Source organism: Gracilinanus agilis, chromosome 1, assembly GCF_016433145.1.
Source record: "Gracilinanus agilis isolate LMUSP501 chromosome 1, AgileGrace, whole genome shotgun sequence".
Taxonomy (NCBI): Eukaryota; Metazoa; Chordata; class Mammalia; order Didelphimorphia; family Didelphidae; genus Gracilinanus; species Gracilinanus agilis.
This window is the reverse complement of record NC_058130.1, coordinates 334,938,041-334,965,244: the sequence shown is the minus strand read 5'-3', so window position 1 is coordinate 334,965,244 and position 27,204 is coordinate 334,938,041. Positions and strand designations below refer to the sequence as shown.

The window sequence follows — 27,204 nt, the reverse complement described above, 5'->3', positions numbered from 1 at the left end:
AATATTTGCTGGGACTCAGTTGCTATAGAAAACTGTCAATGACAAGACAATGAACTGATGAGTTAATGAATTGTAATTTTAGTGTGTTGACTCATTCTCTAAAGTTCTAGCGTTAAAACAAAAATCTCTTGGGCCCAAAAGGCTCACTCCTTTGTTTGTCATGAAACCATTGGCTTTTGGATGGCCTTTGAAGCCTGTGATCTATAACCTCAAGCAGAGCCAAAACTAGGACTTGACAAGGTAAGCTTGAAGTAACATGAGAGGGCATAACGAAAAAGGATGCTTAATGTGATTTTTGCTATGTATTTTCCATGAATGAAAAAAAGCATTTATTATATGACAAGCATGCTAAACATAAGGAATACAAACAGAACAGCAAAACACTTTCTCTTCCTCTCAAGGAGTTCAAATTCTAATTGGGAAATAAAATTTTTGTTTTCCATGGTCCACAGTTATATATGCATGTGTATAAATATCTATATCATAGTACAAGTCCTAATTATCAGAACGGTGGTTCAGAGCTATTAATGGACAGTAATACAGGAGGAACATTTTTTCCAGCCTTGCTTAGGAAACATAAATGCCTAGACCTACCTCCAAAGCTCAAGGCCTGTTTCTGGGGTTCCTAAGGCTAACTGCTATGCAGAACTAAAGCTCTAATGAAAGCAGCCTTGGACATCCTGGACAAGGGAAGGCAAGCAGAGTGCATCAGAATGTTATGGACACATAATTTGTGACACATCTCTATACTGAACTAGTCCAATGGGACCATGTTCAAATAAAGTGATATTTACCCTGTGCTTGGCACATAGTTAGGTGCTTTATAAATGCTTTTCCCCCTCTTCCCTTCCCCACTGTGTTTGCTGAAAGATATTGGGCTGGGGGTTCTTTGTGATGGGTGAACGGGGCAAGTTAAAGGACCAGGTGAAGGTGTTTAGAGGAAGAGGAACAAAAATAATTAGGGAATTTTTAGGGAATTCCATTTTTAGGGAATCCAAGGGTCCAATTTAGAGGACATCCATTTCTGTTGAAAATGTAATCATCTGCCCCAAACTGAGCTGCTTGAGAAGGAGCCTCACCTGCAGTTGCAGTCTTTGCTGACTTTGATGTTGAGGTATTGGTAGCATTCTTGGTCTCCTTATCCTTCTCCTCTAAACGAGAAGCTTTGACTTCTGGTATGGTGCTACTTTTGGTTGTTTTTTCTGCAGATTCCTTCTTCTTTGGAGAAGTAGTTCTGGAGACCTTCTCTAAAGACTCCTTTAAGCCGCCAGGTTTGGGTGAGGCAGCAGACTGCTTAGACTTCCCATCGGCCTTTTTAACAGGTGATGAGGACTTGGTCTTTGTACCTGGTTTCTTTGTTTTTGTCTTTTCCTTGAGATCCTTCTTTAGGGCTTTGCCTAGATTCTGCTCAAGAGCGAGGGCCTCTGGATCTACCATGGAGACGTCAGGGTGACGCGGGGAAGGGCTTCGGTCCTGCATTGGAACAGGGGGTGGGTCAATGTGTTTGTATGTGACAGTTTTGTCTGTAGGGATGGTTTCAGATTCATCCTCAGAGTCGATGTTGGCATCGGCTGTGATGGAAGGACACTCTTCTGTCTCTGGGGGAACATCTGAGTCTGTCTGAGATGGAGCTGATTCACTGACTGAGGTGGGAGGTGTTTCATCACACTGACGTCCTTGCTGCTTTCCTCCTGGGGGTGGTGGTCCTCCTCCAGATTGAGTGAGGGGTTTCTCATATTCCTGGGTCTGTTCTTCACTGGCAAACCATTCTAGGGGGTTGGGATTGATGAAAGAAGGTGAGAGCTCTGTCTTGGGATGCTTATATTCACAGGAAGATACCAGACACAAATCAACATCCTGACGGGCTTGTGTGGGAGATTTCTTTTCTGCAGTGAAACATTGGTCTGATGTCTCATAAGAATAGGTGGAAGCTTGGGGAGTTCGAGTAATTTTCTCAGGTGTTTCATAACAATAGGTGGAAGACTCAGGGGTCTGGCTTGTTCTCTTAGACGTTTCATAGGCATAACTTTCAGAATCAGGGAAGCTGGTGATTTTTTCGGTAGTCTCGTAGGAGTAAGTAGAATCTCCTGGTGTCTGGCTACCATCTTCAGAATCATCATAGCCATTGCTGATGTCATCTAAGAGTCTTGTAGTCCTCTCCATCTTTTCATAGGTGTACCCTCCCACCTCAGTGGTCCTGGTTGTCTTCTCACTCGCCTCAAAGGAGTATCCACCTTCTTCAGGAGTCCTTCTGGTCTTCTCTGTAATTTTGCAGGTAAAATCATCATCCTCAGGAGCCTTGAAGGTCTTCTCAAATGTCTCAAAGGCATAGCCACTATCATGTGGAGACCTAGTAGCTCTTTCTGTCTTCTCATAGGAATAGCTGCCTAATTCAGGTGAATGGGTCTTTTTCTCACATGTCTCATATGCATAGTCTTCTTCATCAGGAGACTTGGTGGTTTTCTCACTTTTCTGATAGGTGTAGCTGAAATCATCAGACATCTTCTCCTCTGGTTCTTTCTCTGTACCAGATGAAGACAAATGACTGTTCAAGGACAGATGATGTTGCATCGAATCAAATAACATTGAGGAGCGGAAGCCATAGGGTTCAGCAGATGAAGTGCCCATTGATGCAGATGGGGAAGGACTGCGACAAGTGGAAGTGTTTTCTTTGAATGCTGAGGTGGATTCTGAAAAACTGGGTGAGTATAAAGGAGATGACTCTCTTGGAGTCAGTGGAGAGATATCAGACTTTGGTGAAAGCTTTTCTCCTTCTAGACTTTGTACTTTCTCAGAGGCGAGTGAAGAATACAATGATATATCTCTGGGAGGAATGACATCTGAGAGAGCATCTTCTTGGAGGGGAGAAGCTATCTGTGAAGGGGTATGTGCTGAAGAAGTAGATGGGGAAGCCTCCACCTGAGATACTGAGATGAGCTCAGAAAGATCATTATCTTGGGCATATGATGGCTCCTCTGCTGGGGGTATCTTGTGTGAAAAACTGGAGTCCTGCATGTCAGGGCTGTAATCCACTTCGGTTGGTCCATTTTCAGAAATATGGAGTACACTCATGCCTGCTGTAGGATGGTCTGGAGATTGTCTACTAAAGTCCATTGCCAGAGATTGCTCAGGAGATTCCTGACCAAATTCAATAGACATTGATGACTGTTCAGATTTATGTTCTTGCACTGGTGTTCTGGATTTGGCTGTTTTAGGGGAAAAATCTGGTGGAGAAATGGACATTGGTCTTGGACATTCTTCCTTAGATGGAGACATTTCAGTTTCCTGGAAAGTAGTAGGTGTTTGTACTACAGATACTGAAAGGGAATCATCCACCTCTGTGGAGTGTGGTGAGCCAACCTCAGCATGCAGAGAAGGAGACACATCATCAGTGGTTGGTTCTGGAAATGAACTAGTAGCAACTGAAGCTGTGGAAACTGAAGCTACACCTTCCATATGAGAGTATGTGTCTTCTGCTACACCCTCATCAACAGGGGTTGCTGATTTATCAGAGACAGTTCCTTCAGAAATGGACATTTTAGTGTCTTCTTTAAAGGATCCAAATTGACTGATATCTATTTGTGTAGGAGAGACATCTCCTGCTAACTTCCTTTCATCCAAAGTCAGGCCTGGCTGAGAACCTATAGTTTCAAAATCCTCCATTTTCTTTTCCTGACCCAAATCTTCCTTTATTGGTATAAATTCAGTGCATTTCTCATCTTGTTTCTCTGGAAAAATCTCAGTGGAAGTCATCTCAGAAACAGGACTTATCCGAGATGGAGAATCTTGTTTTCCAATCTTTTCTTCCAAAGGACTCTCAATGTGTCTGCCAGAGGTCTTGACATCAGCACTCAGAAAAGTGTCATATGCAGATTCTGATCCAATCAGTGGAGGACTTCGCAAAGGAGATAAGACTTTCTCAATTGGAGACTCAGAGTCAGGCACTGGTTCATCCATAGGGCTTATTGAAGTTTTCCCATTCTCATCTTTGGCATCATCAAATTCAAAACTTACAGGAACAGGTGGCGCTTTTCCAGTAACATCTGATGGAATATGGCTGGATTTCTCATCAGTGGGAGATTGGTAGTAAGGAGTGTGGCCAGCACTGCCAGCAACAGATTGAGATGGAGACACAACTTCCAGTGTTTTATCCTCTGGGCTTGCACAGTGTTCTTCAAGGACTTCCTGAGGTACCTCAGGAGATTTGGGGATGACTCCAGCTTCAGCAGAGACCTTAATCTCATTGGGGGTCAGAGAAAAATTTACACTGCGTTCCCCGAGGGGTGTTTTTGCTACTGGAGACAGAGGAGCTGGGCTCAGGGATGGACTTTTAGCTGGACTAATTTTTTCATCTGCAACTACTGATGGACTATCTTTGATTTCTAGCATAGCAGTGGTTTTCATGTCCCTGTCACCAGAATGGTAAGCATCTTGTAGAACAGATCTGCTAAATTTGTCTTCCTCCATTGATGAAGGTGGTGAGATGGTAGAAGCTGAAGCATTATAATCTTTGCCATCAGTGGCATCTGTTTTTGACCCATCGGATAAGCCATTGAACGCATCAGGGAACTTGGGCTTGGTGTATTCTTGAGAATACAGAGAAGACTCATATTTGGTGATGTTCACAAATTCCTGAGAAGGAGATTCACTCTCCTCATTGTTAGTTTCATCACTCATCACATCTCGAGGAGTAGACATTTCATCCATGGGAGTGGGCTCACTGGAAATCTCAATAGTAGACTGTGTGTACCCTGATGTAGCAGTGAATTCTTCAGGTTGGTCCTCTCGGTTCTCTTCATCAGAAACGGTCGCCTCACTTTCGGAGCCACCTGGCAAAGTTTCATCATGAATGGAAGAAGCAGGTTCTCTGGCTGGAGACTGGGCTCCTGACTGCTTGTTTGGAGTAAGAAGTAAGCCATATTTGTCCTCAGCATCACCAGCCTCTGCTGCCTTGTCTACTACAGCCATCACATAATCTTCCTCAGCTAGGTGTTTTTCCATCTCATATTCATCATCTCTGGCATCCTCTGTTTTTTCCTCCTCATCTAGTTCCTCCTCTGTCTCCTCAGCTTCTGCTTTCTCAATGATTTCATTCATGTCTTCTTCAGCCCGTTCATCACCACCTGCCAGAGATTCCCTTTTTTCCTTACTATGTCCATCTGCCTCAACTTTTCTATCTTCCTCAGCTTCCTCCTCCTCGTCAAGTGCTCTCACGACCTCTGTGCCATGCTTGGCACTGATCTGAGGCACATTCTCTTCGCCTTCATAGTCAGGCTCCTCAGCTTCCTCTGTCTCTGCCTTTTCTTCATAATCCCCAGCTTCTGATGATTCTTCAAAACCTGTTCCTTCATCTTCAAACTTTTCATTGTCATCTTCCCTGTGCTTCTCTGTTGGCTCCAGCTCCTCAGGGGTCTGTTCACATTCACCCTCCACTTCTGTTGTGGTGATGCCCTCATCAGGAGATTCAGCAGGACCTTTAATGACTTCAGTTTCCTTCTGGATGACATAAGCTTCGACCTGTTCGGTTTCTGCCAGTTTTTCTTCGTCTTCTATTAGCTCTAGCTGAGGCTTGGTCTCCTTGAGAACATCTACCTCTTCAGCCTTTAGTTCTTCAAAGTCCTTGGTCAAGTCTTCAGGGGAGGACATGAGGGATCTCTCAGCTTCAAGTTCCTTTGCAGGACCTGTTGTAGCTATCCCAGCAGCTGCTACTACAGTGGCAGCTGTTGCAGCTGTGCCAATGGCAGCTGCTGCTGTGGTTTCCGACACCTTGCTCTCTTTCTTAACCACCTTGATTTTCCCTTTCTCCTTTGGCTTTCCAAGGGCAGTGGTCTCTTTTTTGATGGGTTCTTCCTTCTTCTGTACTTTAGGTTTCAAAATAGGCTTTTTGGCTTCAGAGAGAGAAGTAGACAATTTCTTTGAGTCTTTAGGTACCTTTTTAATGTCTTTTTTGATTTCCTTTTCATCTTTCTTAATTTCCTTTTTATCTTCCTTTTTCACCTCCTTTTTGATTTCCTTCAATGACGTTTCTTTCTTTATCTCTTTCTTAAGTTCTTTTTTCTCTTCTTTCTTGACTTCTTTCTTAACATCTTCCTTTTTAGGTTTCTCCTCCTTCTTAAGAGGAGCCTTTTCATCCTTTTTAGACACCTCTTTCTTTGGCTTTTCCTTCTCTTCCTTCTTATCATCAGATTTTGCTTTCACTTCCTTTTTCACAACTTTGTCCTTGGTGACCTTGGGTTTGACATCTGTGGCTTGCTTCTCAGGAACCTCAGCCTTCACCACAGAATGATCTTCTTTGTTGGAAACCTCCTTTTCGGACACTGAAGTTTTGGTTTCTGTTTTTATTAATTTGTCTTTTTTCACTATCACTTTTTCTTTGCTTTCAATTTTGGGTGCCTTTTCCACATGATTGATTTTAGTTGTTTCAGGTGTTTCTTCTTTAGACTCCTTTCTGACTGGTTTGCTGGCGAGTGTCTTTGCAGCAGGTTTGAGACTTTCCCGGCTATCGGTTCTCTGTTTCAGTTTTACTTGTTTCACTGCTGGACTAGCCACTTGGCCAGAGAGATCCTTCTGGGTGACCAGGGGCTGTTTCAGGAAGTCTAAATGTTTGAGTTTTTCTAGTCCTTCCAATATGTTGTATTGGGTGCTGTTTCCAGGAAACAGGACTCGGATGATTTTCTCTGCAGGGTTTGCTGGATGCCACACAATCAAAGAGGAAACTGAGGTCAAATAGGAAATGGGAATATCTACTTCTTGGCCATTTGGCAGGATTAGTTCAGCCTTGTCTTTGTTGGTGCCAGTCCATTGGTTCATAAAGTATTGCATCTCCTTGCTACTCTTGACTGGGTTGAGCACATACATCTCAAGTTTCCCTACTCCCATCTTCTGAAAAAGAATGACTGGGTCAATGGTATTCCCTACACTTCTAGAGAGAGGTTCTGGTTTCATAGACAGTTTGTTTAAGTACTGGAGGGTGAAGCAAGCCTCTTCAATGCTCCTCTTCATCTTGATATTTGGATCAGGGTTTTTCAGGTTTTCAGGTACATTGAGAAAGACAACTCCTAAGTCAGGGGAGATCAGGTTTTTCATCCAATCACTATTGGTGGTGGAGCCCTGGGACTGCTCCTCTTCCAATTCAGCTATCTTCCTCTGCAACATGCTATTGATTCCTGGCAAATTGTCATCTCCAATGTGGGTGAGTAAAATGGAGTCCACCCGGTCCAAGTGTCGAATAAGTTTCCAGAAGCAGGACTTTCTTTCTGATCCTCCGTTGATAAGCATATTGAATCCATTTACAGCAAACAGTGCTGAATCGCCTCTCCCCCCTGGGAAAATGTAACAACAGGGTTTGGAGAGCTTCAGAAATCCTCCTGATGTGGGAGGCTCCAGTATGTCAAAGGGAGATGGGACTTCCACTGATTCTGACAAATATTCTGTGAACTCTGAAAGTCCTTCCATTTCTGGCAATATTGACGCTGAGTTGAGTTTGATATTGATGAAGTCCTGAAGGTTATGTCTGTCAAGGTTTGAATTCTTCCAATCCCCTTCTTCGGGACAGAACAGAGTTAGGCTGGCTTTGTTGGCAGGATGGGTGGTACTTAGTAATTCCCCAATCTGGGACAGGGAGAAAAAAAAAGAATAGAAAGGAGATTTAGGAAAATTTCACCAATGAATCGTCATCACCTTCAATTAATGATTTGTTGACTCTGAGCCCAACAGGGTGAATGGCACATGATGAAGTAAATTTATTATCTTCTTTTATAAATATTAAAGGAAATGGCTGTGATGAGTCATTTTGTCACCAACATAAAACTTTCCTTTTGGTTCCATTGGACCTTGTAATATAGACCAGATCTATATTATAATAATATAATGAAAATGTAATATAGTAATTATATAATATACTATAATGAAAGAAGGCAGCCAGGTAGTAGTGAATAAAACATTAGGACAGGAGTCAGGAAGACCTGAGTTCAAATATGACTTCAGACATTTACTAGTTGTATGACCCTGGACAAGTCACATAACTATTTGCCTCAGTTTCCTCATTGTTAAAATAAGCTAGAGAAGGAAATGGCAAAGCACTCTAGTATTTTCTAGCCAAGAAAACCCTAAATGAGGTCATGAAGAATTGGACACAACTGAAATGACTGAACCACAAAAGCAATAAAAGAATATATATATTTATGTTCACTTGTTAACACTTTTTCACAGAGAAAGTAGGGCTCTTTTCAGAATTTAGTAGATGAGACACTATTAAATTCCACAGTCAGATGATAAGGAGATGATCATTGCTTCAAAATGATTACACTTTGGAATGAATGTGGCATACTTGGATTCACAAAACCTAAGTGTGAATTCTGGCTCTGATGCTAAAAAAGGAGTGACCTTAGGCAAATGACTTTTTTTGGGGGGTCTGGCTTCATCTATAAAATGAAGAGCTTGGACTAAATGTTCTCCAAGGTCTCTTCCAGCTTTATATCTATGGTGCTATAAGATTTTTATTTTGTTTAAATTATTTTATCCAGCTATCTATATCCAGAGAAACAAATATAGGAGTAGAAATGCAGAAGAAAAACATGATCAATCACGTTATTCGATGGGGATATGATTGGGGTGTTGGCTTTAAAAGATCACTCTATTGAGCAATAATATATGTATAACCCAGTGGAATTGCTTGTCAGCTCTGGGAGCGGGGAAGGAAGGGGGAAGGAGAGCACATGAAACATGTAACCATGGAAAAATAAATAAAAATTTAAAAATTATTTTATTTAGGTTATCAGCATTTGTTTTCTTTCCTTCCCACATGTCTTCCCCATTGCCACCACTCCTTTGAGATTGTTTTTTTGATTATATCATCTACCCAACAGTCCAAGACTGGAGTTTAATGTCCACCCCTACAATTTACAAATGTTGAGGCAGAAATTATTGAAGTGGTAGCCTAATTATACAATTAAGTGTCCAAATTATTTATTTCTTAATCTCAACTTAAAAATATGAGAACTATGCTCCAACAGCATTCTCTTCTATTGTTTTCAGAGGAGCTGAGTGAATGAATGAGAATGAAATTAGATTCCAGTAGTTCACATGCATCGGATAGCTTTTCCTACTGAATAGCTCCACAGTTGGCAGAGAAGCAAAGAGTCCACAAAATAAGATTGTGGCTTAATATAAAAAAAAACTCATTTCTTTTCATCTAAAGGCTAAAAGTATAGACATGGGCTTGATGGTCTAGTAAATTACCGGTTTAGGGCTCTTCATAAGCCCAGAATTCAGCATAACTCAGAAATGAACTCAGTTACCAATTCAGACTAAAAAGGCATTCTGGGTATACAATAAAAAATAATGAAGGGGGCAGATAGGTGGTTCAGTGGATTGAGAGCCAGGCCTAGAGATGGGAGGTCCTGGTTCAAATCTGGCCTCAGACTCTTTTTAGTTGTGTGACTCTGGGCAATTCACAACTCCCATTGCCTCACCCTTACAGTTCTTCTGCCTTGGAATCAATACACAGTATTGATACTAAGATGCAAGGTAAAGGTATGTGTGGTTTTTAAAAAATAAATGATAAAGTAGAAAAGAAAAGAAAAACATTTCCTTTGGTTTCTTGGCTTCCCAAAACAAAGCTAGTCTGAACCCTTATCTTTTTTTTAATGCAGCTGGGTTTTCCCTGGCACCAACTACTGCTAAATATTATTTTCTTAGGGTTTGTTTTATTAAATGATCATATTTGGAAAGAAGCTAAATCTAGTTACATTTAGCTTCTTTCCAAATATGATCAAGGGGAAGACAATATCTAATTTTTTTCTTCATTTGGTTCCAAAGAAATAGCTCTCTTGATATTGTAAACTTCTTGATCTGGAGCCCATACAATTTTCTTTAGACAGCCACAAAGTACTAATGCTTTACATGGCTATGATGCTTTAGTCTCAGTATCTCTGTGGCTTTGACAAAAGACAGCCCAAGACCACCCAGTATTAGATTGCTGAGGATGCTACTTTGCCAACATTTCATCCAACAAAGATTCTGATTAACTCTTCATGTTTCTCCAAAGATTATTTTCTATCTGCATAGCAATTCCTTCTTCCTCCACTGCCAAAGAGCTGCACTAATCTGCATTCTTCCATGCTGTTAGCTAGCACTTCCATCTTAGTTTTTTTATAAAGATATTTTATCTTACCAGTTATGTATAATAATAAATTCCAACATGTTTTCCAAGATCATATGACTAAACTTCTCTCCTTCCCCTCATTCCCTCCTCCTGGAACTGGCAAACAATTCAAAATGGGTTATACATGTGTTATCATGCAAAACATATTTCCATATTGCCCATTTTTGTAAGAGAATAATCATATAAAACTCAAAACCCCAAAGTAAAAACCCAAATAAACTAAAGTGAAAAATCATATGCTTTGATCTGCATTTATACTCTAACAGTTCTTTCTCTTAGAGGTGAATAGCATTCTTTGTCATAAGTCCCTCAGAATTGCCCTGAATCATTGTATCAGCACTGCCATCTTAGAACAAAGTTACATACCCTTACCCCTACTTCCTCCTACTGCACTTTCAAATATGACCTTAGGGCAACGCTATCCAGCTCAGCCTACTTCACTCTGTGTCTCTGTCTGTCTCTTTCTCTGTTTGTCTATCTCTTTCTGTCTCTGTCCGAGACTAAGTTTTGCTATGTCACCCAAGTTAGAAGTGAGGTGACCGTTCAAGATTCTGAACCCACTACTGATCAGCAAGGAATTTTAACCTGCTCTATTTCTAAGTTGGGTCAATGAGTACATTCTGGTGGTTCCCTCATCTCCCCCTCCCAAGGGCTCATCTTATTGGTGCCAGATTTTTTTATAGATTTGTCATCAGGTTTAACCCTACTACAGCTCAGAACTCTGGAGCTCCAGATGGGTCTGAAGACCCATCACCCTCAGCTTCACCAGTAGCAACATTACAGGGGCACATTCCCATGTCTGGATCCCAAGTCTCTTCTAAGAAAAACTTCTCCACATTTTCAAGTGTTTTCAAGGATCTTTCCATACCCACAAAGTAACCAAAACCCAGAGTCAAAGAATCTCAGAATTAGAAAGTATCATGTGGTTGGAAATATAAGAAAACTAGCTTCATGGTGGATTGTGCTGTACCAGAACGTAGACTGGATTTGGAATTTGAAGAGTTGGGTTTGTGTCCTGGCTGCATCCCTTTATTTCCATATTCTTCAAAATCCTCTCCTAAGGAGACCATGACTTGCCTTCTATCTCTTCCCTTGACTCAGAAGACTAGAAAGAGGAAAATATTCTACTAGCTCAATTCCCATTGTCATTTCCAGACAATCCCACTGCTGCTTTTTCTTCAGATTCTTCCTCCCTTCCTTCAAAATTGTTCTACTTATTTTCATACCAAGAGGTCCTACTCTCATTTCCTCAAAGCACCTATCTTTTCCCATCTCCTCCCACCATATTTAAGACTTTAATATTTATGTTTAAATTCAACAAGTTTTTTTTCAGCCCCTTCTATGGGCAAGGTTCATGACTACTTTAACACCTTGATGACCTTCTTCTCTACTTACTATAGCCACAATAGAATGGCTTAACTCTGGCCCTCACCATCACTCACAACTATATTATTGTTAAGACATTTCAATCCAGCCTGACTCTTCATGACCCCATTTGGGGTTTTCTTGGCAAAGACATTGGACTGGTTTGCCATTTCCTTCTCCAGCTCATTTTCCAGATGAGGAAATGGAGACAAAACAGGGTAAAGTGACTTGCCCAGGGTCCCACCTGGTTTGTTTGAGGCCAGATTTGAACTCAGGAAGATGAGTCTTCCTGACTCCAGTCCTGACACTCTATCCACTGACCACTATACCACCTCTAATATTATGAAACTTAAAACCAACCAACAACAATAATGAGGATGGATGATGACAAACTTTTTTTCACTGGTCTACATCCTCTTAGTCACTCCTTTCTTCCACTTGGTGATTCATATTCAATCTATTCCTTTCTTTCCTTAGGACCTGAGACCTCTTGAAACCCTGTTGGTCTCCTTGCCTCAAGACACACCCCCTCTCGAATCATCTATTCTGCTGCCAAATTAATATTCTTAAAGCACAAGTTTGACCATGGCCCCCTGCTTATTCAATAAACTCCACTGTCTCTCTATCATGCCCAAGACCAAATCTGAAATCCTCTGTTGGGCTTTTTAAAGACCCTCAAAACATGGTCCCTTCCTATCTTCCAAATTTTCTGACTCTTCTTCTTATAGTTGTTTGCACAGAATACTTCATCTCCTAATTCCATGCCTTTTCACTGGCAATCTCCCATGTCCAGAATGCTTTCCTCACCTCTACCATTTAGTTTACCTGATTTCCTCAAATTCAACTCAAATCCTACTTGTGTGTGTGTGTGGGGGGGGTCTTTCCTGATCTTCTTCTCTCTACCCTACCCCTTGCCTCAACAAACTAGTCCCTTCCCTTTGAGATTACCTTCCATTTCTGTGTACGTATATATCTCACTGCTGCAATCCCATTAGATTATAGTCTATCTATGCTCACTGTCTCTACTTTTCTTCTCACTTGTTTCTCCACCATTTGCAATCTGACTTCTGACCTCATCACTCAACTGACACTACTCTCTCTGAAGTTACTAGAGGCCTGTCTTTTAATTGCCAAACCTGGCAGTCTTTTTTAAATTTTCATCATATTTGATCTCTCTTTTGCATTTGGCATTGATGATGACTATTTCTCCCTGGATACTCTTTTCTCTCTGGGTTTTTATGACACTACTCCATCCTGACTCATATCCTAACTATTGAACCACTCCTCAGGCTTCTTGGCTGCCTCATCATCCATTTTTAACTTTTCATATATATATATTCACTTTTCATATATATTACATATATACACACATATATATGCATAGATAGATATAGATATATAATTTGTTTGTTATATTAAAGTTTCCAGGTATCTCTTTCCCTCCTCACACTAGAGAAGACATCACTTTGGAGGGAGGGGGGAATGTATATATAAAGCTATTTCTTGCTTGTTTCTATTTATCAGTTCTTTCTCTGGAGCTAGTCATATACAAATGATTCTTCAAACAGTATTTCTGTTCCTATCTACAATGTTCTCTTGGTGCTCCTTGTTTCACTTTTCATAATTTCATATAGGTCTATATTTTCAAAAAATGTATCTGTTCATCATTCCTTATGGCATGGTAGTGTTCTCTCACAATCATATGCCACAATTTGTTCAGTCATTCCCCAACTGATAGACACTCCCTCAGATTCCAGTTCTTTGCCACCACAGACAGAGCTGCTATAAATATTTTAGAACATATATTCTTTTCCTTTTTCCTGGATCACCTTGGGAAACAGATCTAACAGTGCTCTTGCTGGGTCAAAGAGTATACACAGTTTTGTAACTTTTGGGGAATAATTAAAGATTGCTTTCCAAAACAGTTGGATCATTTCTTAGTTACCTAGTGTCTAGACCAGTGGTTCCCAAACATTTTTGGCCTACCGCCCCCTTTCCAGAAAAAATATTACTTAGCCACCTGGAAATTAATTTTTTTAATTTTAATAGCAATTAATAGGAAAGATAAATGTGCCTGTGGCCATCACCACCCCCTGGATCACTGCAGCACCCACCAAGGGGCGGTGGCACCCACTTTGGGAATCACTGGTCTAGACTATTGAAATAACATCCCAATTGGTCTCACTGCCTAAAGTTTCTCCCTCCTCTGGGCCAAAGGGAAGTGTTGAGTGGACCATGTCATTCTCTGACTTTTTATACTCCATTGGTCTACTATTGCTTCTACGATCTTTTTTTTTTTTTTAATCCATACTTTCTAACTCTAAGACAGAAGGGCAAAGGCTAGGCAAATAGGGTTAGGTGACTTACCCAGGATCACACAACTAGGAAATATATGAGGCCAAACTGAATCCAAGTCCTCCTGACTCCAGACCTGGCCCTCTATCCACTATGCCACCTCGCTGCCCCGTCTAATATAAAGCTTGATGTTTATTTAGCCTTTCAGAATTTAGCTTCAACTTATCTTTCCAGATTCACTATACATTGCCTCTCCTCTCTCCTTGTTGTCTATACTTCTGAATCAAGCCAAACTAAGCCTTTTCTCTTATTCTTCACATTCTATGATTTATATTTCTCTGTATTTGTCATCTCCCATTTCTGGAATTCACTCCCTCCTCAAACTTGATCTAATAGAAAACTCTTCCTTCAAGACAAAGTTCAAGTACTAGCTTCTCCGTGAAGACTTTCCTAATCTCCGCTCCCTATCCCCATACTAGTGAATTCCCTTTCTTTCCCACCTAACTACCTTGTGCTTATTTGCATTTATTCTCTGTATGTTTACTCTGTACATAAGTTATGATCTCCTCACAATAGAAAGTTAGCTCCTTTCAAAGAAAAAAAGAAGAGAACCCATATTACAAAAATATTTATAGCAGGTAATGTGTGTGTGTTGGGCAAGCGAAGAGATGGTAAAGAATTGGAAATTAAGGGGATGCCCATCAATTGGGGAATGTCCAAACAAGTTGTGGCATATGCTTGTGATGATGAAGGGAATGGCTTCAAAAAAACCTTGGAAGACTTATAAGAGCTGGTGCAAAATGAAGTGAACAGAATCAGAATATTTTACACAGTAACACTAATATTGTAAAAAAAAAATTAACTGCAAAAGACTCTACTACTCAGATGAATATAATGATCCAAGATAGTTCCAAAAGCCCCAGGATGAAAAATACTATCTGCCTCAAGAAATAGAACTGATAAATTCTGAATGCAGATGAAAGTGGATTTTTCACTTTCTTTCTTTTTCTTGGTTTTTTTTCCCCCATGATGACTAATGTGGAAATATGTTTTGCATGACTTCACCTGTGGGTATCACATTGCTTGCCATCTCATTGGATAGAGGAGTGTGGTGGAAGGGAAAGAATTTAGAAATGAAAATAAAAAGAAAGACATAAAAAGAAAAAAATCTCACTGAGAGTAGGAATGGTTTAATTGTTTTTATTTGTATTCCCAGTACCTGGCATATAGTAGGTGATTAATAAATGCTTGTTGATTCATTGATCAAACAGATCGGCCACTTCTTAGGTTCAATAGCCAATGCCTTAGAATTTCCAGCTTCCTACACCTTCTGTTCCCCTTGTCCTGCTAATCTCCAAGCATGGAAAATTCCAACCTGCTTCTAGCCTGGTGCATTCTGCTGTGGAGTCATAAATTGTGCTGATTTCATCCCTTATAAATGAATGTCATCTAACCGCAGCTGAGACCTCAATGCTGCTTTGCAATCATTTACAGAAATAGGGAATCAATAACAGTTAAACGAGTCATTTACCTCTCACTGATTCCTTATCTCCTACAGTAAGTGGCTATTCAGAACTTTTTCTTTTGTCCTTAAGGTACCAATCACACCCTATATATAATTTCACAGCAGGTGATCGCATCTTTTACTTTACTAAGAATATCAAAGCAATTCCATTTCTTCATAATTAAAAAACTTAGTTCTTCATAAAGTCCCAAGTCAGAAAAAAGTGTCCCCAAACATTGCCAAAGCTAATACTTCTTTCTACCTGTGCCCTTGATCACATCACTTCCTGATGGCTTCGGGACCTTAATCGACAAATTATTTTCTCTCTCTCTCTCCCTCCCTCCCTTGCTTCCTTTCTCCCTCTCTTCCTCCCTCCCTCCTTCCCTCTCAACAGCCTCCTTTCCTCTAGATCTCTTCCATTTATAAATGTGTAGATTTCCTCTATCTGAAAGAGAGCATTCCCTCAACCCTTTGTACCCTTTTTGAACTGTTTTACCATATCTTCTCCTTTTTTGGCAAACTTCATGAAAAATGCCTCTAAAGCAAATATCTCCAATTCTTTAATACTTACCCCACCAGTTCTCTCAAAATCTAGTTTCTGTCCCCACAACTCTATCATAATTGTTCTCTCATTATTCACCACCAAATCCAAGAGCCCATATGCATTTATTAAGGGCCTACCATGTGCCAGGCACTGTGCTAAGCCTTGAATATACAAAGAAAAGCAAAAACCAGTCTGTACTCTCATGAAGTTTACAATTTAATGGGAAAGACAAAATGCCCACAATTATGTACAAATAAGAAGTTTATAAGATAAATCCAATCAACAGAGAGAAGGCACTCATATTAAGGAAGATCAGGAAAGGCTTCCTATTGAACAGTGATGGGCAAAGTTTTTAAAGAGGGGGCCAAAGGAAAGGAAATGCTCATCTATCAGTCTGTTTCTAAGGCAACTCTTGCGAAGTTTCATTGTATTGTATCCTAGTCATTGTATTTGTCAGATTAGGAATAATGTCATGTGGCCAGATAGAACATTTCAGGGGGTTGCATCTGGCCCATGGACCGTAGTTTGCCCATCACTGCTATAGAAGATAGGACTTTATCTGTGGCTTGAAGGAAGCCAAGACTTCTGCCTTGGAATCGATACACAGGATTGATTCTAAGACAGAAGGTAAGGATTTGGATTCAAATTCAGGTCTTTTGACTTCCAATCTAGAGTCTTTTGTACCTGGCTGCTCTCTAAGAATTATTGTAAACCTTACAGGGAGGGATAAGACTGGCTGGTTCTTGGCTCATTTCTCACTTCTATAGACTGTGTCCTCTGCCTAGAAAAGCTTGTGGCCCCATACTTTGTGAAATCTGGGATTTCAAGCTACAAATAAAATGTTCCTTGTCAATGTTCTCCTCCTACCCCTTCATGAACTGAGAGAGAAGCCCAATTATGTCGGCTGCTTGGTGTGGTTCCAAAAGCACTCAGGTGAACCAAATGAGACCTGACAGTTTGTTTACAGGTCTTGCCAGTGAGGGAAAAGCACACCCAGAACTCTTAAGGAGACACTGCAATAGCATAGAGTTAAGTTGTCGATATTTGAGTCTTTCACAGTGCCCAGAAGCCCAAGAGCCCGTCATTTTTAGAACATGGTATAAAATAGGAAGCAGTTCATTTCTACTTAGTATCCCACTACCTATCAGCCATTGGCAACCTAAAGCTTGTTGTGACAATGACATCAGGTTTAATTTGAACTGATGCATTAGAACAGACATGAAGGAGTCAATCATTTTAGAAAGAAGAAGTATATATTCTATAAATACTGTGATCTTAGCCAAGGCTATCTATTCTGGTGTTTTTCCAATCTGGGACAAATTAAAATCCTTTATCTGATTTGAGAAATACCATAAATGGATGTGGTTTTAGAAAATTCATATCATAAATGACCCACCATTCATGAGGGAAATGGATCAGAAGCATTGAGGGTCTGGCTTAAAGTCGGAAAATTCTGTTTACTTATCCTTAGAATGTGTCTCCTATGTTCAGAGGACCCTGCTGATTACTAAACATATCTTCCCCTTTCTAACCAATCTTATCACCCTCTCCAAGACACATGAAAGGGATTAGGCATTAAAATAGCAGGTAATCCAGTAATACTAGGACTGTATTCCAAAGACACAAAAAAATCAGGGGGTGAAAGAGGAAGGACCTTATACAAAATATTTATAGCTGTTCTTTCTGTGGTGGCAAAGAATTGGAAATTGAGAGGATGTCCGTCAGCTGGGAAATGGCTGAACAAATTGTGTTATATGATGGTGATAGAATACTATTGTGCTGTAAGGAATGATGAATAGGATGATTTCAGAAAGAGCTGGAAATACCTTCATTAATTGATGCAGAGTGAAATAAGCAGAACCAGGAAAACATTGTACATAGAAACAGCAATATTGTGTAATGATCAGCTGTGAAAGACAGCTATTATCAGCAATACAATGATCTAGGAAAATTCTGAAATACCTGTGACAATGTTATTTGCCTCCAGAGAAAGAACTATTGGAGTGGGAATGCAGATGAAAGCATACAATCTCTCACTTAAGCTTGTGTTTTTATTTTGGGAATTTGGTTCTATGAGTATTCTCTTATAACAATGACTAATATTAAAGTATGTTTTGCATATTAATATATGTATAATCCAGATCAAATTGCTTCCCATCTCTAAGAGGGGGAAGGGAAGGTAGAGAGGGAGACAGTTTGGATCTCATAATTTCAGAAAATTAATATTGAAAATCATTATTTGTAATTGGAAAAATAAGATATAAAAAAGCAGGGAGCTGAGGAGTAAGGGACACAAAGATTGAGATTGCCTATTAAATGATTATCATTTAGTTGCAAGAGAAGTCTAGTACACTGGAATTAAAGGCAAGACACCTTCTTACGAGCTATGTTATTGATTTACTCTATGGCCCAGGCTTCTCTGGACCCCAGACTGGGGTACTCAAAGATACTGGGAATTAATTAAGAGAATAAAAAATTGCTTTGAGAATCTGTTGGAGAAAGATCCCATACAAAAAACAAGATCAAATGTCAGTCACATCTATATTCAACTCCAATATAAAAACATGTTCTCTCTGTCTTTCCATTACCATCTCCCAAATACCCAAATTTACTTGACATTTTCAGGTAGAACCAATATGATATACTCCATGTTTATACACAACAGCATGACTTTTTCAATCAAGAACCCACCTCTTGATCAGTAAAAATCTCTATGAAGTTCTGGAAGGAGAAAGAACCAGACTGGAGGATCAGTTCTCCTGTGTTTTCAAAGCATTGTCCGGTCAACACAAGCAGCTTGTGTCTGGCAGCATCTGTAATCATCAAGCGCACCTGAAAGCAAGGGCATATGGGTAAGACCATAGGTTGGGATGACTTCAGAGCTTTGAAGAATTAGCAGATACCCCAAGAATTCTGTGGCGTGTGGCTTTGTTCTCCCATAGGGTGTCTATGAATGTCATGCTGATTCCCAACTCCAGCTAAAAGCCAATGACTGAGGTCAGCAGAAAGACCAAGAAAGTAACAATAATTTTGGCTTTCCTTCCAATTGCCTCTCTTTCACAGCAATCCTCCCCACAACTGGCAATTCATATGTTGCACAGCTATTCTGGAATATCTGTTAATAGCTTGTGGCTTCTGAGTCAAGGGCTGACTTAATGAAGTTCTACCAAATTCCACCAAGAACGATAGATCAGTTATTCCCTTGACCATCATAATTAATATCAACCCCCAAGCTGACAGGCTGGCCAGTAGTGGGTTAAATCCCCTGTGCACATCCCTGGTCAGTCCCCACCAGCAAATGTACCATTCCTTCCTACTGGTAGCCAAAGGGATGCCTCCAAACTCTAATGTTTTAGCATCATCAGCAAGGATCTTCATAGTAAGTACAGATTAGAAGAACCCTTCAACTGGGTGTCCAGTCCAACAGTGCTGGAGAAATATCCATATACCTTAACAGAAGTCCTTAAGAGAGGAAGTCAGTCTGTCAAGCTGGCAGCTCATTAAGATTAGATCCTCTCCTTGATGGGTCAAATCAATTTATTTTCCTTTTGGGGAAGAAGCACTGCTGAGTATACTTTGCCCTCTGGTGTGTAGCTCTCAACTTATCCATTCCAAAGGCATTGCTAGAATCTTGAAAATAAATAAATGTCTGACCTTATCTTTCCTTCCACCATGACTATTGGCTTCTCCAGGCAGTCTGCCAACTCATGTATAAAACCTCTGGCTTTTTTCAGCCACAAAATTGCTTCCTGACTTGTAAGTCACTGATATATGGCTGTCAACATCATTCCCCTCATCAACTCTGTTTCTTAATGGATAGTCAAAGGGGTTCTACCAGTTTGAAGGAGTAGGTCAGGGGCGGAAGTGGGAATCAATCTCAGTGCATTTGAGCACACTAAGCCAACCTACTGGATATACGGAGAACCGGTAATGGAGGCCTCTGGGGTTATGGCTGCTTTGATCCCTGAGTGCCATCCTATTTGCCAAAGAGTGTTCCATGTAATAAAGGAAATGGGAATGTGAGCCAGATCGATTCCCCTGGCCTTGGTGACCAGATTCTTAGCATTAGTTGAGTTCCTATTCCAGAGAATGCTTTGAATGCTTTGAATTTCAGAGCATGGGGCTTCCATTGACTTTCTCCAAAAGGAGACTTAGCAGAATAGTGACACAGGAGGTACACTTGATATCTATCTTCTAGATGGGATCCATGTTTACTTCCCCTATACTATTTTATCTTGAACCACCACTTAAACTTTCCTTTATGCGGCTTGTACACTTAAGTCTCCATACTGAAGAAGAGGTTCTGTTTTCCAGACGATTTCTTCCCATTTCTCCCTCCCCCCACCCACAATGGCACACACACCACCCTCTTCCACAAAGTGATGCAACTCTGAATTTAAAAAAGAGCTGTTCTGGCCCCCGCTTCTTCAGACTCTGCTTTGCTAAAGGTGAGATGGGGTCAAATTCAGAGAAACGGATTCAGGATGGGACACGGGCATAAAAGTTGGGAACTTTGGAGGCAGAGTTTGGAGACCTGCCTTTGGCTACCAAGGGGAAGAGATGGAGCCTTTGCTGGCAGGGATATACAAAGATAAGTTCTTCAGTGATTAATAAGAAAGAACTAAGTGAGGAGGTGATGTGTAGTTCCCTTTTCCGCCCCAGGGCAACTCCTATAACCTCCCCTAGCTTAGGCGACTGCCCTGTCCCTCTGTGTGTGGGGTGGAGTGGGGTGGGGAGAATAGGAGGAGCACTAGCCCCAGAATCATTTTGCTGACTGGCCTGGCTTACCTCAGTGCTGACTGCTTCATCTGAAGGGTTGATCAGGACGACAGTCTCTAAAACGTCACTTCGGTGGTGAAGAATTTTCTGTCCTGTAAGCATAAACACAGAAAAAGAATGCTTTAGTCTTTCCAGATTAAAACCTACAGAACTGTCAGTTTCAAAGCAGCAGAAAATTTTCTTTCTCTGACTTGGTGCCCTTTCTCCCTGTATTTTATGTTCCATCTCAGAAGTGAAACCATAATTAGCATTATTAAACAAGAAGGCCCAGATACACAATATACACAGTATGGACATTCTGAATCCAGTCTGTGTGGTCTTAGGAACTTCAGCCTTCCCATTCCCTTCACTTTCATAGTTAATAGTGAGTCTGCCTCTCTGGGTTCGTGGTAATTTTCATCGGATGCAAGGGGTGGGTTCCAGGAAAACTTGACAGGGATCTTGACATTTCCTTTCTCATGGTAATTGGGGATGTTTCTTCTTATCAGCCTTTCTTCTTGGTGAGAACTGTGCAGAGATTAATTAGGAGCCTCATTGTAGAATGACTGTCACCCAGAAAACCCGGACTAGCAATTAGTCCAACGAGAATGGCTGTCTGAGGCAAGCTTACAGACGGCTGGGTTATTAATTAATTAATTTTGCTCAGAGAAAAGTCTTGGGAAACACAGAGCAAATCTTTCCACTGGGCAAGGCAGCCATCTTGCCCTTGGGAGGTTCCTGATATAAAACAAACAGGATGGACAAAGAAAAGGGCAAGATGTGGCTCAATGATGGAAAGTCTTTCAAAGATTAAAAATCGGTAAGGTATGAATTCTTTTTAAATTTAAAATAACCCTTACCTTCTGTCCTAGCATCAATTATAAGACAGAAGGAAGAGTGACAAAGGCTAGGCAAATTGGGCTAAATGATTTGCTTACGGTCACACAGCTAGAAAAGTCTGAGGTCACATTTGAACCTAGGTCCTTCAGATTCTAGGCTTGCCACTTTATCCACTATGTCCCCAGCAAGATATGAATTCTGCCTTCCCCTACTCCCATGGTTTTCCTGCTTACAGAAGTTACATCATAACTATAATGAAACTCTTGGTCAGAAATCTCCTGGTTTCTGAACCCCTCCTTTATCCTCCAGCAGCAACAATATATAGTCTCCAAATAGGCTTTGATAGTCCTTTCAGAATGGACTGAGGAGCAATGGGGGTGACTGGTCACGCTGTCCTTTTGATGGAGAGAAGGACTGCCCAACCAAAAAGCAGGAGAGCATAGCCATGTTCCCTGAGTCACACAGACATTTCTGCTATAAAAAGAATATAAGCTGTCCAGAGATTTTAAGTTCCTTGAGGGCAAGAGCCATTTCCTTTATGTCTCTGTATCTCCAGCATCTCACAAAGTCCCTGGCACACAGTGTAAACTTAGTAAATCCTTGTTAGCTCACGAATCAATTGATCCAAGACACAGTAGAACTTTGTAGTTCCAAGAAGAAACTTAAGCCAACAAAGGGGTAAGAGTAAAATTGAAGGATGGTAATATGGAGGGAAAGCAGTCATTGTTCCTATATGGTTAAATCTGGGTCAGCAGAATTACAAAACTATCTGAGAGGTCTGGATTTCATTTGAATCTTTGCCTTCCATAATCATTAAGGTCCAGACAAGCAGCAGAAGTGGCAAATGTTGAGATTGTTCCTGATGAGAGTCTGGTAATCACCTTCATTTTCCTCCCCATCTCCTTTTAGCAATATTCACTGGATCAGGCACAGAAAACAGGTGGGACACAGCAAAATGATAGAGGGAAAGGCCAAAGAAAACTCCTTATGGGGACAAAGAAGAATCAAGAAAATCTAAGCATCTTCTTAAAGAAGCAGGGAGCCCTAAGGCATGAGTAAGAGAATTCTCTTACGAGAAAAAAAAAGAGTGGATATCAGATGATAAAAATCAAGTTGGTTATATTTAGGAGATGCTTAGAGGTAGGTTTTTAGTTCTAAGAGCCCAGAAAGGAAGAAACTCCAAAGCAGAATAATGTTGCATTGTATAAACTAGACAAAAAATAGACTTGGGATGAGGAAAGAGCTCCAAAATTTTTCTTAAAATGAATTCATTGTAAGGAAGGGCTTTTTGGTTGCCAGTGTTATAATCTGCAACTGATATCGAGATCTGGCAAACTTTCCCATGACCACTTTGTGCATTTTAGAGAAAATTAAATTGAATTCACTAATCACAATGATATAAAAAGGAATCAAAATTTGAATAAACAATAAAGCCTGCTGTCCAAATTCCTCCTGGCAGAGCCCTCCTAGAAACAAAGGGAAGGTGGGGCTTCCCTGAAGTATCTACAGAGAAATATTCTGCTGCACCTGATATGCAGTTTCAGACCCAGTGGAAATAAAAAGACATCTCCTTGGTCACATCTCCAGCATGGTAGTTTTCAATACATAACAGCCTGATTCCCAAGCCATAAACACAGTCCTAAGTCCCTGATACACAAACTTGCAAAAGCAGATTTCCTCCAGATGACATCGAAACACCACTTTTGAACCCTAACCCCCAAAGAGGTGAAAAAAGAAAGTCACTTACCCTCTCTTAAGTGACCTCACAGAGATTCTCTCGAAATCCCTACAAGTGCACTGTGAACCACAAGCATCGTCTCTCAGCATCAACAACCCTGCTGCCCCTGCTTGTTTCCCCAGCAATTTCCCCACTCCCAGAGAACTAACTCCAAAACCTGATCCGTGAACTTGGGTTGATGCTTACCAATCCACAGGATCTGGATCCTCCTCTGCCTTTGACTTTCAGAGAGGAAACAAAACCAGTCACTTGGCCACTGCTGTTTACCTCTGGCCACTCCGTCAGGGGTTGGCTTCAGAGCTAACCCCACTGGAATTCAACTCACCCTCTGTACCCTAACCTGCTCATCAGAAACCCTCAGCGCCACAAGCCTTTTCTTCACCTATGCTGCCAGGGTTCCTCTTCCAACAAAAGTTTGTTTTGTTTTGTTTCCCTAAAGTTGGATTTGAATGAAGATGAGGGATTAAGGGAGGAACAGAAGAAAGCCTGCAGTTGAGCCCTGCTTTACAGCCAGACTGTCTGTTGGCCAAAATTCCTCCACAGGACGATGTAACCAAGGGCTGGGTCCCTGAGGCATCTGGCAAACTCTGGAGCTGGTGGAGTGGCCCCCGAGAAGAACCCCCCTCCCTCCTTCCCCCAACACCCACCCGGTGACGCCGGCTCTGCTAGCTGCAGACGGTCTTCGGGGCAGGCTGCCGGGGCTTCCAGAAAGCAGAATATTTGGTGTTCCCAGTCTTTAAACTGGGAACATGGCCAGGTTTGCTGAGGGAGGAGGCTGAGGCTGCCGCTGCATTTGTAAAGGTCTCATTCAGTTGTTTCAGAACAGAAGTTCCCAAGAAAGAAACGTTTCCATCAGTCCTTTTGGACCATTGTGCAAACTATTCTGTGCCTCACAAGAAAACTGTTATGCAGCCCCTGTGAATGGCTTGCTTTCCCTCATGCTAGCCAGAGGGGCTGGAGAGTCTCTGATTTTCTCATGTATGGCTTTAAGACAGAGAGGGGTATTTGATTGTCAAGACTCTTCCTGGGCAGTACATACAACAATGTTAATGCCTTAAGGAGGAAGAATTGGAGCCACTTCATTATAAACAGAAGATGGGATTTAGGGATGGGGAGGGAAGAAAGAGATACTTAAAAGCAGCTCTATCTTTTCTACTGATGGCAAAGCAGTTGTTTATGCTCTTCTGAAGATGATTCAAAACTCCCATTGAACACCAACCTGTTGATAGTTTAGTAGATAAGTTTTAGGGGGCTGCCTAAGGTTCAGGGAAGTGAAGTGATTTCACAATGGTCACATAGCTAGTAAATGTCAGAAGGTGGATCTGAACTCAGGTCTTCTTCCTTCCCAAGTCCCATACCTCATTCATTAGGCGGAGTTGCTTCTAAACCAAGCATGTGTTTTTCAAGTATCCTTAAAATAATAGTGTCTTTTCCTTTTTTTTTTTGTTTTATCTTCATCTTATCTTTTTTTAAAAATCCTTACCTTCTGTCTTAGAATGAATACTGTATATTGGTTCTAAGGCAAAAGATCAGTAAGGGCTGGGCAATTGGGGGTGGTGGTGTAAGTGACTTACCCAGGGTCACACAGCTAGGAAGTGTCTGTGGTCAAATTTGAACCTAGGACTTCCCATCTGTAGGCCTGGCTCTTAATCCACTATGCCACCTAGCTATCCCCCTTTATTTTTATTTTAATAACAGATTTCTGAATAAGTTTTCCAAAGTTATATGATTCATGTTGTCCCCCTCTCTTCTTCCCTTCTCCCTCCTGGAGTTGACAAGCAATTCAATCCAGGTCATATATGTATTATCACACAACATATTTTTCCATATTATTCATATTATAATCTTGTAAAACCAAAACCCCAAATCATACACTCAAGTAGACAAATGATAAATCGTATGTTTTCACCTGCATTTATACTCCAGAAGTTCTTTCTCTAGAGGTGGACAGCATTCTTTTTCATGTCCCTTCCTCTTTTAAAAAAAAACTTTAAAGATTTATCTATATAGCTTCTAAAGGTTAGGCTACTTAGGGAAGAAGGATGGGAGGAAGGGAGAGGTTAGTTGCAGGTTATTTTGAAATATTTAAAAGTTGATTTTAAAAAAAATTCCTTGGATATTTACTGTGTATTTCCCCCAAACAGCTCCAAATTCTTGAAAGAATGTCCATACACAAAGCTGTGTTTCTTTAAAACTAGAAGCAGAGGGAAAGCTAGGTGGCTCAGTGGACAGACCTGGTATCAAGAGGACATGGGTTCAAATCTGGCCTCAGACATTTCCTAGCTGTGTGACCCTAGGCAAGTCACTGAACCCCAGTTGCCTAGCCCTTATCACTCTTCTGCCTTGGAGCCAGAACCTAGTATGAATTCTAAAATAGAAGGTAAAGGTTTAAAAAAACCAACTAGAAAAGAGATTCCTGAAATGGGTTGGAAGGTGGATTTCTAAGACTCCTTCCATTTCTAAGATTCAATGTGATTCTATGCTATGTTTATATGCCCAGAATGAGATGGACACATGAGTGTGGTCAAGAAGCACAGAAGTGGATTTAGACAACTTCCAAAGTTTCTTTCAGCTCTGGGAATCTGTGCCATGTTTTCATTTGCATCCCTCTGCCAGTATTTGTATTTATTCTGTATGTGTTGAGAACATAAGCTACTTAAGCACCTCTTGTCTGGATTACAAAAGCTGTCTCCTAACTGGTTTTCCTGTGTCCACTCTCTCCCTCCTTCCTACAAATCAGGGCAAAAACAATCTCTCCCAAATATCTTTTCAAAAAGAAATCATACTTGAAAAATGCTATCTACCTCCAGAAAAAAGAACAGAGAGATTCTAAGTGCAGATTAAAGTATACTATTTTTCACTTTATTTTTTTGTGTGGGGGCTTTTCCAATATGGTCTTCCCCCACAACATGACCAATATGGAAATGTTTTGCATGATATCACATATGTCACCTACATTAAATTGCTTACCATCTCAAGGATTTTGGATGGTAGAGAGAGAGAGGGAGAGAATTTGGGGCTAAAACTTTTAGAAAACTAATATTAAAATTGTCTTTACATAAAAGTGGGGGAAAGTAAAATATGGGGGTGGGGGAGAGAAATCTTAAAAAAGAAATCATACCATGCCTTTGCTCAATGTTTCTTCAGTTGCCAAACCAAATGTCCTCACCTGGACTTCAAGTCTTCTCTACCAAAAGTTGACTCTTGCTCATTTTACCAGCTCAATTTCTTAATATTATGCTCCCTGGTCCTAAGAAAATGTGTCTATTGTCCCTTTCACAAGAATTGCTCATTTCTAGCAGAACCAAGAGAACATTGTACACAGAAACTGAAACATTGTGGAGTGATCAAATGTAATCAAATTTGTTACTAGCAGCAATGCAATGATCCAGGACAATCCCAAGGGACATATGAGAAAGAGCGCTATCCACATCCAGAGAAAGAATTGTGGGAGTAGAAATGCAGAAGGAAAACATTTGATTTATCATTTGTTTGTATGGGTATAGGATGTGGGATTCTGGTTTTAATAGATTGCTCTATTACAAAAATGAATACTATAGAAATAGGTATCAAGTGATAACACACGTATAAACCAGTGGAATTGCTTGTCAGCTTCGGGAGTGGGGAGGAAAGAGGGGAGAGAGAGAGAAAATGAATCCTGTAACCATGGGAAAATATTTTAAAATTAACAAATTTAGAATTAAAAAAATTTTTTAAAGAATTGCTCATTTTTGCTTCCTTTACATAAAAAATATTAATTAAATGTTTTCTACAGGTAGAGAAGTCTACAAAGTTGATATAAAACATGGTACTTGCCCTTATTATAGTCTAATAAAGGGGTATTACATATATGTACATATATGTAATATATAAAATAATATGTATATATGTAATATATAAAAATAAAACAAATATATAAAATACTCTTCCATATCATTTTTGTCATCACAAAAATGATATGGAAGAGTATTTTATAGATCACACACACACACACA

At 40.5% G+C, this 27,204-nt stretch overlaps 1 protein-coding gene across 2 annotated transcripts in view; it reads right to left on the bottom strand.

The window, feature by feature from the left end:
- MAP1B (microtubule associated protein 1B) overlaps nucleotides 1-27,204 on the bottom strand; it is a 125,844-nt gene that overhangs the window by 5,542 nt on the left and 93,098 nt on the right. The window contains exons 1-4 of one of the 2 annotated variants that reach the window (XM_044662992.1): nucleotides 23,396-23,412; nucleotides 20,662-20,744; nucleotides 18,565-18,705; nucleotides 1,080-7,611 (exon numbers count right to left, since the gene is read on the bottom strand). In XM_044662992.1, the coding sequence (XP_044518927.1) occupies nucleotides 1,080-7,611; nucleotides 18,565-18,696 (6,664 nt within the window). In that variant the 5' untranslated portion in view covers nucleotides 18,697-18,705; nucleotides 20,662-20,744; nucleotides 23,396-23,412. Of the gene's footprint in view, nucleotides 1-1,079; nucleotides 7,612-18,564; nucleotides 18,706-20,661; nucleotides 20,745-23,395; nucleotides 23,413-27,204 lie in introns of those variants that run through there. The other variant, XM_044662990.1, reaches the window with a different exon arrangement.